The following is a 14944-nucleotide window of genomic DNA, read 5'->3' as shown; positions in this document are numbered from 1 at the left end:
GATGGCCCCGCCTTGGTCTGATCCAGCAAGTTGGACTGGAACGCACGGCCGCTCGCTGCTGCTCCTTCAGAGCCGAGCGCCTGGCTAGTGCGTGCTTGGCCGCAGACAGGTAGCCCACACCGGACTCTTGGCTGCCACAGACCACGTGGATGTTAAGAGAGCTTCCCTTCACTTCCCTGCATCTCTGTCTTCTCCATCATATGCATGTTTTGGGTTGGATCCTGCAGAGTTCTGCACTGGTGCAAGTGGCACAAAGAAAAAGCCCCCCTGAGCAGGAGGGACGGAGCTGCAGGGTCCAACCCTTTGTGTTGAAAGTCTTGAACACATTTCGTCACAGCTTGCCTACTTTCTCCGTGTTAAAATATTGCTGTTGACTTGTTTTCAGAGGAGCTGGCCAGAAGTCTCGTGAGGTTCAGCGGCTGACATGTTGGACTAGGAACTGGCTCAAAGACCCGCTCTGCCACACAACTGGCCGGGTGAATTGGAGCCAGTCATTCTCTCCAACCTACCTCACAGGGCTGTTGTGGAGGTAAAATGAGGGAGGGGCAAAGCCACTCCAAGATCCTTCGAGGAAGGGTGGGATGAAATTTCTGAGCAGAGTCAGGGTACTTGAAGAAACAGAGAAGTAGGCGGCAAGCCAAAGCTTATGTTAGGGGGGGACTAAAATGGAGGTGGGGGCTGAGCTGAAGCCCAGGGCCCATGCTCAGGTGGCAGGGCCTCTCACGTCGCGCATAGTCCCAGGGCTTTGTAGGAGCATCTGAGGCGCTCTGCCTGGGCAAAGCAATTCTTTCCCTGCAGAGGAGATGCACAGCGCATGGAGACAGCTGGGCGGACAGCGATTGTGCTAAAGTCACAACAAGCCTTGACTGGACAGGGCCTGCGGCCAGCCCTGCAGCTTCCCTTCTGCTCTTACTCTCACACACAGATATGAACTTGCCACATTCAGCACAAAACAGAACTATGCCGCTCACTGTCCCAGCTGCACTTCCCCCCTGATGTGTTAGTTTTCTGTGTGGCAGGATTATTTCCACTTCAAGGGGCTTTTAAATATGTAAAATGAAGAAAAATCAAATCAAAATAAATATGCATGTGTGTAGCATATGTGGCCACCAACAGCCCTTCACAAACAGTCAGAAACCTGGGAAGCATGCAAAAGAAAAACAAACAGAAGGTATCCAGCAAAGTTGTAGTGTCCAAAGGTAATCATTGCAGAGATATACGGCTTTGCCTCTCCTCTTGTTGCGTTCTCTTTCCCCCCATGGCAAAAGTCATCCCGACCTTCTGCTGCAGCACCAGTGCCCTTTGCTATGACAAAGTCATAGATCCAGAGGAGTTAGCCGTGTTAGTCTGTAGTAGCAAAATCAAAAAGAGTCCAGTAGCACCTTTAAGACTAACCAATTTTATTATAGCATAAGCTTTCGAGAATCAAGTTCTCTTCATCAGATGCCTGATCAAAACTGGGCAGATACAGACTCTGTATCTGCCCAGTTTTGATCAGGCATCTGATGAAGAGAACTTGATTCTCGAAAGCTTATGCTATAATAAAATTGGTTAGTCATAAAGGTGCTACTGGACTCTCTATGACAAAGTGAAGCTCTTCTCCCAAGCATGGAAAACCCACGTGCACTCATGAACCAGAAGGTCCATCTCTCGCGCCCTGGCTGTCGTGCAAGAAGAAGCAACCCAAGCACTCAGACGTGGTCCTGATCAATGTGTTTTCGTGCGCGCAGGTGCAGCATGGCCTACGCCAGAAACCAGAGCGGTGCCTCTCCCACGTTCCTCCTCACGGGCATCCCAGGGTGGGAGTGCCGAAGCGCCTGGCTCTCCATCCCGTTCTGCTTCTTGTATGCCGTTGCCCTCCTAGGAAACAGCGCCGTGGTCCTGGTGGTCGTGAAGGACCAGAGTCTCCACAAGCCCATGTACCTTTTCCTCTCCATGCTGGCAGCCAGTGAGCTGGGGGTGTCCCTCTCCACCCTCCCCACCGTGCTGAACGTCTTCCTCTTCTATTCCAGGGAGATACAGATGGGTGCCTGTTTCGCCCAGATGTTTTTCATCCACTGCTTCTCCATCATGGACTCGGGAGTCCTCTGGGCCATGGCCTTGGACCGCTTCGTAGCCATCTACAACCCCCTCCAGTACGGCGCCATCCTGACTGGCTCCAGGATCACCAAGATCGGCTTGGGGATTGCTGCGAAGAGCGTCGTCCTCCTCCTCCCGTTGCCCGTCCTCTTGAGCAGGCTGCCCTTCTGCAAGTCCACCGTGCTCGCTCACCCCTACTGTTTGCACCCCAATTTAATCCGGCTCCCATGCGCAGACACCCGAGTCAACAGCCTCTATGGTCTCTTTGTCTTAATCTGCACGTTCGGGCTTGATTCCTTGTTCATTATCGTGTCCTACACGATGATAATCAAGACAGTGCTGAGCATCGCCTCCAAGGAAGGGCGCCTCAAGGCCCTGAACACCTGCGTCTCCCACATCTGTGCCGTTGTGGTCTACTACACCCCAATGATTGGCCTGTCCATGGTGTACAGGTTCGGCAAGCACGCGTCCCCTGTGTGGCACTCCCTCATGGCCAACGTCTTCCTCCTCGTACCTCCAGTCCTGAATCCCATTATTTACAGCATCAAAACCAAGGAGATTTTCAAGGCCTTTGGGAGGCTCTTCTTTCCAAAGAAGTTCTGACATGAAATGACAATGCGGGGAGGGAGTTCCGGATGCCTGCCCTGGCCCTCCAGCAGTGGCTGCAAACTCTTGGGGTGTCAGGGACTCTGTTAACAATATAGATTCTTGAAATGCAAACCTGAACATTTCTGTAACCATGTTTGTTTCTTGCTGTGGCTCACTGTTCCATCCTTGAGAAAGATAAGTAAAGAATAAATGCTCTCATGCCCAGATGAAATCTTACTATGATCAGAGCATAGTTTGAAACCGCTATTCTTTGGGAATGTGTCAACCAATGCTCAGAGGTATTTACATCACAACTTCAGAGGAAACAAATCCTGGAAGCTGTATTTTATCTTTTCACTTGGAGGTAGATAGGGTAAGAGTTTCAGGTGAGTAGCCCCATTGGTCTTCAGTAGAAGAGCGAGATTTGGGTCCAGGAGCACTTTAAAGACCAAGTCGATTTCAAGGGTATAGGATGAGAGTTATTTAATCATTCCAAGAGTGATTAGAATGATTTTCAATGAAAATCTTAAAAAATAACATTGATCTTTGGCTGGGATACAAAGTTATTATTATTATTATTTATTATATTACATTTCTAGACTGCCCTCCCCGTCAGACGGGCTCAGGGTGGTGTAACAAACAACAATTTACACCATACAATTTAAAACAATAAAAACATCATGAATAAACAATTAAAACATTTAAAACATTTTTCCGTATACAATAAAATTTCTCAGTGGCGGATATAAATATTAAAATCCAGGGCCCTGGGCCTTGCAAAATGCCCTGCATCAGACTTTGTGGGCTCCTGCATGGGCGGTGGACGTTCTTCAGTGGTATGGTCGGCAACAGGACAGCCGAGCCCCCACCAAATGTCCCACCAGTTGCAGGCAGGTAGCGGTGTTGGTTTATAGTAGAGCTGCAGGCTCTGAGCCCAGGGGCACCTGAGAGACCGACAAGATTTTCCAGGTGCAAGCTTTCAAGAGTCACAGAGCTCTCTTCTTCAGATACAAAGTTTTCACTTGACACCTGGGCTAAATAAACTTTTCACCTGTCTTCAGTCAGCGGGCTGATTAATTGTAAAAGAATTAGGAGAGCATAATCTTCTCAATTTTGTCTTGTGTTTTGGTGGTTGATGTGTTACTTTGGAAGAGACAAAGAGACTCTTGGTTTTCCATGTGCCTGTTGGTTTCTATGCATAATATGATACAAGAAATATCCATGGGATATATTTATCCACACACTACAGCCAGGAGAGGGAGGCTTGGCCACCAGAAAGCCATTTGGGCAGCCTCCTTCACGTCCTAACAACAATACACAACTCAACTCATAAAGAAAACATGCGGCTTGTCTACTATTTAGGGTTTCGAGAAGATAAACAAATCTGCTTCTCATTTAGAAGGAGCCAAACTCTGTTTTTTGGAGGTAGGAGGTGTCCTCATCTGCCAACCAATTCAGCAAAATGTTGCCACAAGAACATTTATAGCACTTTTTCATACAACTGGAAACTGTGTACAATACAGTGAGGAGAAGGGAGATAGTGCCTGACTGTTCGGCTCCCTTCCCATCCCCAGTGCCTGACTGTTCGGCTCCCTTCCCATTCCCAGTGCCTGACTGTTCAGCTCCCTTCCCATCCCCAGTGCCTGACTGTTCGGCTCCCTTCCCATTCCCAGTGCCTGACTGTTCGGCTCCCTTCTCCTTTCCCAGTGCCTGACTGTTCGGCTCCCTTCCCATTCCCAGTGCCTGACTGTTCAGCTCCCTTCCCATCCCCAGTGCCTGACTGTTCGGCTCCCTTCCCATTCCCAGTGCCTGACTGTTCGGCTCCCTTCTCCTTTCCCAGTGCCTGACTGTTCGGCTCCCTTCCCATCCCCAGTGCCTGACTGTTCGGCTCCCTTCCCATCCCCAGTGCCTGACTGTTCGGCTCCCTTCCCATCCCCAGTGCCTGACTGTTCGGCTCCCTTCCCATCCCCAGTGCCTGACTGTTCGGCTCCCTTCCCATCCCCAGTGCCTGACTGTTCGGCTCCCTTCCCATTCCCAGTGCCTTACTGTTCGGCTCCCTTCTCCTTTCCCAGTGCCTGACTGTTCGGCTCCCTTCCCATCCCCAGTGCCTGACTGTTCGGCTCCCTTCCCATCCCCAGTACCTGACTGTTCGGCTCCCTTCCCATCCCCAGTGCCTGACTGTTCGGCTCCCTTCCCATTCCCAGTGCCTTACTGTTCGGCTCCCTTCTCCTTTCCCAGTGCCTGACTGTTCGGCTCCCTTCCCATCCCCAGTGCCTGACTGTTCGGCTCCCTTCCCATTCCCAGTGCCTGACTGTTCGGCTCCCTTCCCATCCCCAGTGCCTGACTGTTCGGCTCCCTTCCCATTCCCAGTGCCTTACTGTTCGGCTCCCTTCTCCTTTCCCAGTGCCTGACTGTTCGGCTCCCTTCCCATCCCCAGTGCCTGACTGTTCGGCTCCCTTCCCATTCCCAGTGCCTGACTGTTCGGCTCCCTTCCCATCCCCAGTGCCTGACTGTTCAGCTCCCTTCCCATTCCCAGTGGTGATCAGGCAGCCAACTAGGAAATGGGCTGTTGGGCTGTTCACAACTGGTTTGGGTGTATTCAACAGAACAACCTAGTGAGAACCACCATAAGTTGACTCCAGCTGATGAGGGTTCAACTGGTCTCTGATTTCCTACTAAGGAAATTTTGCACTGTACCCATCAAAGGGGGGGGGGGCGGAATTAGCAGATCTGCCAGAACTCAGTTTCTTCTGGTCTCTCATCCTGGAATCTCAGCTTGGGCTGCAGAGAAAAGGAGAGAAACCGGAAATTTCTCTTTTTCCTTCTGCAATGGGGAGCTCAGAAGCCTTGTGCCACCCCCTCCCGCGTGTTGCCACGTCCCTCTCCCCTCCCACTGGGAGGGATGGGAACTGGGTACTTAACTCCTGTCGGGCATGACGGTCCTGGCACTTACCTCATACCAGGCATGTGTTGGGCATGCGCCCAGGGCTGACGCAATGAAGTCACTTCCTAGCCAAGTCAGCCCCAAATGAAGCACAGGGACACTCCCACGGCTGGCGCAACAACATCACTTCCAGAAGTGAGGTCGCCACACACCCCGGGAGCGTGTGCATGGCTTATGTTCCCTGGGTCCTTGCCAGTTGCGGGCAATGTCCAGGGGGCTTGCTTTCTCTGGCCAATGGCTAGGCAATCGTCGGGCGAGGGGGCAAATCCCTGGAGGTTCACCCACCACTGGTGGGCACCTGGGAACCCTCCTCCTCTCATCTTAGAAGGAGGGAGAAGAAAGCAGCCCTTTCCCCCTTTCCTTTTGCAATGAAAAGATCAAAGGCACCACAGCTATCTCTGCCCAGCAGGAAGAGAAAGGAGCCCCCCCCCCTTGTGCAATGCAGAAGTCAAAAGCATTGTGTCTGTCCCTGCACAGCTTGGATGGGGGGGCAGGCAGAAATCGCCCCTCTTGGCAACTTCACTGTGGCTATTTTACTGAAGGGCACGGATCAGAACCCGACTCCCAGCTGATCGCCCAAGCAGCTCTGAGTCAGCGTCCGACCAACAAGCCTTTGCAAACTTGTTTGGCCCAGTCTGAGTGGCTCACTGCAATGCGAACGTGTCCCTGATTTGTTCACTGCCTGGTTGTGAGTGTCAAACAACGTAAGTTCAACTGCTGCATAGGTTTGCAGAGGAATTCACAACATCTCTACTCTTCACCTATGACTTTCACTCATGCCTTGGCTTTAAGGTTGCCAGGTTTCCTGGAGCCCAAACCTGGGGACGGGGACGGGGGGGGAAGGTTGGGGTTGAGGGGGGGGCGTGCACCAAGAGGACTTACCAACACTAGACTGGGGGCCAATTTTTATCAAATTAGCCCTGCACGGGGGCCTTCGCTTCCTTGTCACACTGGGAATTACTTCATTCCCACTGGAGTGCACTGGAGCACACAGTGGGGTTCCTCGGCCCTTTCCATCCCCTCCACTGGCACAGGTCTGTGGACACTGCATTGCCTACACAACAAAGCTTCACGATGAGTGCTGCAATGGAGGAGGGCTCTTCGGCAGCACGTAGGAGTGGGGAATAACCGCTGAAGGAACGGTCTGTCTGGGAAAGGGAGGCAGCGTGTTCTGTCGCTGGCTTTTCATGGCAGAGGGCTGGTGGTGGCTGCACATTACACCTGGCATCAGCGGCAGTGCAGAATATCAGATGCTGTTCAGCAGACCATTTTGAAATGCCCCCTGCAGCTGGCACACCTGCAGCTGGCACACCAAAATGCTCCTGTTTTCTGCTGGTTGTCACAAATTCAGTAACCCACCCCAGGGCAGAAAAGGTGCCTCATTCTTGGTCTCAAACGTCAGGTCCTCAGGGGCCCTTCCTAACTGCAGGAGGAAAATCTCGTTGCAGTTCCACTCCCCCCAAGGGATTCCCAAGAAAACTGCATAAGTGTTGCCCCGGCTGAAACACTGCCGGCTCTCAGTCGCTGGCCACCAGCAGAGATTCACAGGCTTCCTTCTGGGGAAGAGCGGGTGAGTAATTTTGTACTTTGGGCAGAACTGTGAGATGATTTTAAGGAGAGGTCAAAAAGTTGACCTCAGGACGTGGAGGGTGGAGGAGTGTCTCATGATACAGAAAACACAGCACACACACACACAGCACACACACACACACACACACACACACACACACACACACACACACAAGAAGTAACATGGGCCAAGCCTCCACAAATAGATTCAAAAGCTGCTTTTCTGGCAAAGTTTGGGGGTGCTCCTGGAATACGAGAGATGTCACGTCAGGATGAGAATTCCACACTGGGCTTCCAAGAGGGCCTTGCGGGCAGCTCTCTTTGCTCCTTTACTTTAGAGCCCAAAGGCACACCAGTCCCTGCCAGCTCCTGATCATAATTGTTCTTGTAAATTCCAAATGGGTTTTCAGATCCCTAAATCCCAAAATTCTGTTCAGAGAATTCCATCCATATGTTAGTTTAAAGCAAGTTCTGACGTCTCATGGTTGCAGAAGATGTGCTCTCAGCAACTCTCCATCCCCTGGGTAGAAAACTAAGCCTGTTCTGCCTTTCCGACCTCAGCATGGATTTCTTGAACAAGAAAGAGCATCCATTTCTTTTCTAGCACATCAAGCCTTGTGTGGAGATTGTTCCTAAAGCAGCCCTTAGGAAGGGAATCCCTGAGAGTAGCGATCTGGATAAAACAGAAAGAGAGCAGCAGAAGAGAGAAGAGGAAGGAGAAAGAGGAATCTGCCCTGTCCCCCTTCCCACCTCTGCCGCCCCCTCCGGGGTACCGGAGTGCTTGGTGCAAAGAGGCGGGGCTCTGTCCTTCACTTCCAACACTAACCGACAAATCGAAACCGGCTCACAACGGAGCTGGGCATTGTTTAGTGCAGGCTTGGGACCCACTGAGCTTAAAGCAGCTCAGCAGCCACACCGTGTGGCGTGCCAGGAGCACAGCAGCACTTCTGGCGCCCGTTTCTGGGCCACCCTGCTCAGCTGGAAGTCAGTCGAGGGCTGAGCTGCATTCAGTGTGGACCTGCAAACCGCTCAGGCCCCGCCAGTCACCTACGAAGGCCTCCATGGCCTAGACACACTCGCCCCTCTGTCGGCAGGAGTGCCTCCCCATTACGGTACACCTCTGCCAGGGATGGACTGGCCCTTACGGCCACTGGGGCTTTTCCTGGTAGGCTGATGGCCTCCACCTCCACACCTGGCCCAGTGGCAAAGGGGGCTACACCTGGCCTGTTGGGGGGCGCAGGCTACTTCCCCCTTCTCTCACTGTGTGGGGCCAGGGGCCCTTTCCAGGGCCCTTTCCCCTCCCACCCCACCCCTGTGTCCTTCTGCATCACCAGCTCTGTTCCTCCAGGCAAAGCCTTTTGAAGGTTCCCTCCAGCAGACGGGTATGTGTTGTAAACCACCATACACAGATTTCACCCCCCCCCCCTCCGTTGCAGTGCCTCCCATTTATCAGCTGTTAGGAAAGCACCCCCCCCATATACTTTTGGAGTTTTTTTCTTTTCTTTGCAGACCATGCACATCTTGAGGGGGGGGGGGGTTGTACATTGGGATGCTCTTTTTTCAGTTTCACTATTGATATAAAGATGCTGTATTGGTTTTAATTGTGTCCCACCCTGAATCTTTTAGAGGAAGGGACTTTAATGCTGTTAAATAAAAACTGTAAAAACGATACTTTTGTTTTAAAAGTGCAATCCTCCCTGCCTGATGGGTTCACTACTCAAAGCAGCAGTCCAGGAAAGCCCATCGTATAATACAAAAGGCGAGAAGGAAGACTGAGTCAACATGACCCACGACTTCTCAAGCTCAGCCAAGAAGAAGGCCTGAATCTGCTTCTAGGAAAAGTTCAGGTTCTGGTTTTTATCCATCTCACAGAAACAGAGCGCCACACTTGTAATGCAGAAGATGACAATGTTGTCTCTTTTTTGTTAGAAAGAGAGACAAAGTCGAATGAGCTTTGGAAGGAGCTTTATCCCATCATGTCTGCTGCCAACCAGAGCAGTTCAGTTCCCCAGTGGTTCTTCCTTGTTGGCATCCCTGGCCTGGAGGAGTTTCACCTCTGGCTCTCCATCCCGCTGTGCCTCATGTATGTCCTGGCACTGCTGGGCAATCTGGTGCTAGTCGTCACCATAGCTCTTGACTCCGCCCTCCACCAGCCCATGTACGTCTTCCTGGCCATGCTTGCAACCACCGACGTGGTGTTGTCCTGCACCACAGTCCCCAAAGTGCTCAGCATTTTCTGGTTCCGCTCCAGGGCCATTTCGTTTGGGGCCTGCCTCGCCCAGGTCTTCTTCATCCACTTTGTCTCTGCCATGGAGTCCGCCATACTGCTCGCCATGGCCTTTGACCGCTACGTAGCCATCTGCAACCCCCTGAGGCACACGGCGATCTTGACGCACTCCGTGATCGAGAAGATCGGGCTCGCAGCTTTCCTACGAGGTTTCTCTGCTGTAGTTTTCCTGACCTTCCTCCTGTGCAGGCTGCCGTATTGTGGACACACGATCATCCCGCACACGTACTGTGAGCACATGGGAGTGGCTCGCCTGGCCTGTGCTGACATTACCCCCAACGTGGTGTATGGCCTGACGGCAGCTCTCTCCACGTTGGGGATAGACGCTGTGCTCATCTGTGTGTCTTATACGCTGATCCTCCGGACAGTCTTCCAGTTCCCGACCAAAGAAGCCCGCCTCAAGGCCCTCGACACCTGCGGGTCTCACATCTGTGTCATCCTGTTGTTCTACACCCCAGCTTTCTTCTCTTTCTTAACTCACCGGTTTGGCCACAGTATCCCCCGCCATGTTCACATCCTACTGGCCAACCTCTACGTCATCGTCCCGCCAATGCTAAACCCTATCATCTATGGGGCGAAAACGAAGCTGATCCGTGAAGGAATTGCACGTTACATCTTGCAGATGGGAAAGCACTTCTGAGACTACTCAGTGGGGCACTGGCTGCCCCGTTGCCAACAGCAGTAAAGAAAGGTACCGATTATCACTTCCAAAGCCCTTTAGGGCCCGGGTCAGAGAATCGTAGGATTTGGTGAGGGGAAGAGGTCAGCACGGGTGCGATGCCATAGAGCCCCTCCTTTCAAGCTGCCATTTTCTCCAGGAGAGCTGGTCTCCGAGACCCGTTATGATTCCAAGAGAACTCCAGGTTCTACCTTGAGGCTGGCAGTCCTAGTCCAGGAGGACGCTTCTCTTTGGGAACAGTTTTGTAGTTCAATGCAATGGTGATTTTAACGATCAGAGATTGTGGGTCTCATTTGGCTTTTACTGCATTGTCTTATACCTCGCAATCCCACACTTTGCTTTGCTCGCACGATTCCTTGCCTGAGGCAGTTTCTGTTCTCATCGTTGCTCTTGTTGTCTTTGAATATTTGTATTCCTAGTCCTCTTGCTTTGTTCATTGGATGTCTTTTGTTGCATGATTGTTTTTTTCTCCCTGTTTCTTTACACTGTAATACGCCTTGAGCTTTGGTCAGAAAGGAGGGTTGTAAATAAGCTAAACAAATAAATACGCCCCATTACCTGCTCCAGGAACCTGTTTAGGGCTTCCACAATAGTTCCAGGTAGACGTTAAACAGCGCGGGGAACAAGACGGATCCCTGTTGGACTCCTTAGCCTAAATGCCGTGCGGCCAAACAGTAGCCCCCCAGCACCCCCTAGTGGAATTGGCCAGTCAAGTAAGAGTGGAACACACAAAGCGTGGATGCCCACCTCCCAGTCCAACCATTATCTCCAGAAGGATATCATGGCCAATGTTATTAAAAACTGCCAGCCTCCAGGAGAATCAACAGGGACACAATGTACCTGGCCGTCATTCTGCTGCTAAAGATCATCACTCATGGTAGCCAGGGCTGTTTTCAGGCCTGAATTGGGACTGAAATGGGACTAGATCAGGGGTGGGGTGGGGGGGTCAGGGGGGGGGCTTTTGCCCAGCAGGGCTTCTGATTGCCCACTGAAGAAATAATTGGCTGTGCAGATTTTCTAAAAGCAGCTGCCGCCACAGCACGAGGAGCTTCACAGCTTCAAAGTAAGCTGTGTGGATGCCTGAAAATATTTTTGAATAATATGTTTATTTTAAAAGGCTTTCTATTAAACACCGCTTCTGCCTGGAAGAGTTGCTACTAGAGTCATGGATCCAGAGGATTTAGCCATGTTAGTCTGTAGTAGCAAAATAGTAAAGAGTCCAGTAGCACCTTTAAGACTAACCAACTTTACTGTAGCATAAGCTTTCGAGAACCACAGCGCTCTTCATCAGATGCATGGAGGGTATGAAGAAACTGGCCAGAGATATGTAGGTGGGGAGGGGAGGGGGGAGTAGAGGCAAATCAGTTACAGAAGTCATGAAAGAGGTGGCGTGCTCAATCCAGGCCGGGTGTGGCCCCCTCCCCTCCCTAGCTGAATCTGCATGGAATGCCTGAAGGGCAGTTACTGCTGGTGATGAGAGAACCACCCAGAGTCTCTATTCAGGCATTCCCTTCAGATTCAGCTATGGAGGGGAGGGGGGGCCACTCCCACCCTGGATTGTGCACGCCACCTCCTTCATGACTTCTGCAGCTGATTTGCCTCTACTCCCCTCACAGTCTCTTCTTTCAAAGTGGTCAGTCCTCCACTGGAAGGAGGAATTTATTACCTCCTATTAGCACTCGACCAACCCAACCTGGCTCAGCACTTCATCCGTGAAAGGAAAAGGTTGAGCTGTGGTGGCCCACCCGCTTCTGCAGGGCTCTCCCACTTCCTCCGGCTTCACCCCTGAAAGCCATTTATACAACCAGGACGGGACTGCACTCCAATCGCACCCGGAGACTGAATTGTGAGGCAGCGGGTGCACATAATTCTATCTGCAAGGCGCATAGCACAAGAGTCGCCACAGGCCTGCACATCTTTCATGCCAACACTGTCAGGAGCGCAGAATAAGAGCTCCTTCATAACCCAGACAACCCCAACCGGACGGTATTGCACGGGTGGCCGAGAAGTATCCTCTGTTCACTGCTGTCAGGGCAGGATAACGCTCTCTCTCGGTCACCTTTGCGTTGAGTTTTCTCCCCCTCGTGCTATAACTATCTGCCCGAATGTTTCCTCATCCCAAGCGTCTTGATAATCGAAAAGGCCTTCTAGCTGGTGCTTCAGAGCAATGGTGTCCACCACCTGGGGCATCTCCTCATTCCACATACGGGGGGGACCAGTGCTGTGAGAGGAGCAGGAGGCATCAGGAAGCGCTCCAGACCCGTCAGCTTCTTAGCATGGACCGTTCTAACCAGCATCTCACCCTTGTGCAGGTTCTGAGCATCTATGAGTCTAAACCTCACCAGGTAACGGTTGGTCCATGATCCCCATGACAGGGGCTGAATGGAAAATCCCCCAGTGCCCGTCATAGCCTTAGTCCCTCATATCGACAGGAGCTCCTCTTTCCCAATGCTCCTCCACAGCAGCTTTGCACATCTGAACAGGGCCTTCTGCTGGGGCCACCCTGCACATGGGCAGCACTAACGTATGCTTTCTCTGTGGTGACCCCCACCTTATGAGGTGGCCTGCCTGCCTGAAGAGGTCCGGAAAGCTCCCACGCCCCTGGCTTTCTGCAAACTGTGCAGATGTGCATTATTCAGGAGGGCTTTCTTACACAGGTAGAAGGGCTGTGCTGTAAGGAATGGTTAAGAGAGATGCTGCGAAAAAGGGATAGGGACTGTATACTATACTGCTGCGCGCTGTCTGTTATAGTCATTTAGCATGTCATGTCAAATTGTGTTTCGTTTCAGTTCTGTATCAGACTTCTGCTTGCTTCCAAATTTCTGCCATCTACTTGTTTCTTGAATGTCCCGGCTGTTGATCATATTGACCTACACTTGTATAATCCGCCTTGAGTCTCAGCGAGAAAGGGGAACTATAGACAATGCAAATAAAATACATTTTGGCTCAGCTTGTTTCAGATGGCTTGAGAAGGTCAGTGGCTCAGGAATAAAATAAATAAATAAAAAATAAATAATAGAGCATCTGCTTGGCGTGCCGGTGGCTTCAGGTTCAATCTGTGGTTGAAAAGCAGAGCTGGCAACCAGTGAGGGTCCAGGAGGGCGAGGACATGGGTGTGTGTGTTTGTGCGTGTGCATGCCATTGGGCAATTGTTTTGCCATAGATTTTCTGGTGAAGTGATGTAATGTCGTCACCTGATTGCTATTTTTTATTTCCACCCCCCCCCCCGCTTTTCACTGGTTGTTGGAGTGCCAGAGGGCTGAGCTCTGGCAGCCCTAAGGCCCAGCACCATCTCCACCTAACAGGCTCACTTAGCAGATGAGGTGCCGGAAACCCTGGCCTGCAACCCCGGAGAGCCACCGCCAGACAGATTAGGCCGGCCGCCCCCCCCCCCCCTGGTGTGGTGCTCCTGGACTCCCTGGTGCCCAACACCCCCCTTGCTGGTGCCGGCCAAGTGTTTGCCGAGAGTGGGCCTGGCAAGGAGGGGCTTTGGCTCAGCAGGGCTTCCGATTGGCCACCGGAGTTCTGCTTGGCTGTGCAGATTTTCAAAAATGTTGCCTCGGCCGCAGCTGCCCCCACAGCTCAAGGCTCTTCCCTGTGCAAGCAGTGCACAGCTAAGAAAACGTGTTTAAAGAATAGGTTCGTTTTACAAGGCATCCCGTTAAAGAGAAACACTGAAGAGTTGCTGCTAGAGTGATGCGTATCCTCCCTCCCTGGCATTTTGTGATTGGTTTGGTCTCTGGTGGCCGCCGTTTTATGGTTGCACCCGCCACCAGTGGAGAGCAGGGCTTGTGAGCCAGATCTTAACTGGCAGGCTGGACAGTATGGGAGGAGGCGGCCCTGAAGCATACTTCTTTATTTTTTGTTCCTTTATATCTTCTTTTCCCCATTTATTTATTTTAAGGAACAACCTCGCTCCTTATCAAACTCCATAGGCCCAGCTTCACAGAAAATGCACAATTGTTTCCCGTGGCACAAAACGCATCCAGCTGCGCCTTGGAATACACGCGGCAGGCCTTCGTGCGGCTTGCCAGAGCAGGCCGTGGTCCATCCCACGCTAAGAACCCCACGGATGGGTTGTTAGGGTTTTAATAAAAGGAAGGTGGTTTGTTTGTTTATCTTGGGCTGAGGGAAGACCAGTCCCAGCACCTCCCTGAGGGCCCCGCCCTGCTCTGTGGAGGGTTGAGAGGGATGGAGGGCGTATTTAAATCTATGAGGCTTTTCTCAGAGAAGCATCTGGAAGCAGCATTTAAAAAAAATACTCCACTGCTAAGCAAAAGGATTTTTGAAAAGGGGAATGAAGCCCCTCGCAATCAGCCCATGGCCGCAGAGAGACCGCTCCGGAGACAGTCTAAATAAACACAATGCCAGCTCTTCTTTCCAGTGCCACCAAAGCTGCCCGGTGTGTGTGTGTGCGTGCGTGCGTGCATGCGCACACACTCTATGGCACACACTCTATGTCCCTCTATGGCATTTCAAAGCAGCCACAGGGGAGGGGGGATTCCGCCCCTGCTGTAGAGCTCTGTGTGGTGGTGGTGGGGGGCAAGGCTCTTGCCTCCGCTGCTGGTTCCACAATATAAATTGGGCTGCTCAAGCGTCTGTTCGATCTGGTAGGGGGAGAGCTGTATAAACACGCTTTCTCCTGTTGGGGCTAATTTGGGAGGAGGGGGGTCACTGGCAAAACAATAGGGGAGGAGGCAACCCCCCACCTCTACCCCCTAGCTGCTTTTTAAGATGAAAGAATTCCCCTGGTGCACAAATGTCAGGTTCCCTTTGTCACACGCGGGTGGGTCCCAGA

General features: G+C 51.9%; 2 protein-coding genes across 2 annotated transcripts; both read left to right on the top strand.

Annotated features, from left to right (window-relative positions):
* The first annotated feature begins 1737 nt into the window (after positions 1 to 1737).
* Positions 1738 to 2682, top strand: LOC129325881 (olfactory receptor 51I2-like). Its single transcript, XM_054973844.1, has one exon. The coding sequence runs from the start codon at positions 1738 to 1740 to the stop codon at positions 2680 to 2682; it is 945 nt and encodes a 314-aa protein (XP_054829819.1).
* Positions 2683 to 9150: 6468 nt separating this feature from the next.
* Positions 9151 to 10107, top strand: LOC129325886 (olfactory receptor 52D1-like). The gene has a single exon (XM_054973850.1). It carries the CDS (start codon positions 9157 to 9159, stop codon positions 10105 to 10107), a length of 951 nt encoding a protein of 316 aa, XP_054829825.1. The 5' UTR covers positions 9151 to 9156.
* The last annotated feature ends 4837 nt before the right edge of the window (positions 10108 to 14944 follow it).

Source organism: Eublepharis macularius, chromosome 3 (genome assembly GCF_028583425.1).
Source record: "Eublepharis macularius isolate TG4126 chromosome 3, MPM_Emac_v1.0, whole genome shotgun sequence".
NCBI classification, from domain to species: domain Eukaryota; kingdom Metazoa; phylum Chordata; class Lepidosauria; order Squamata; family Eublepharidae; genus Eublepharis; species Eublepharis macularius.
This window is presented reverse-complemented; position numbering and strand designations above follow the sequence as displayed.

Excerpts from the sequence above, each read along its gene's own strand:
- LOC129325881 (XM_054973844.1), top strand. The coding sequence starts at position 1,738 with ATGGCCTACGCCAGAAACCAGAGCGGTGCCTCTCCCACGTTCCTCCTC.
- LOC129325886 (XM_054973850.1), top strand. The coding sequence starts at position 9,157 with ATGTCTGCTGCCAACCAGAGCAGTTCAGTTCCCCAGTGGTTCTTCCTT.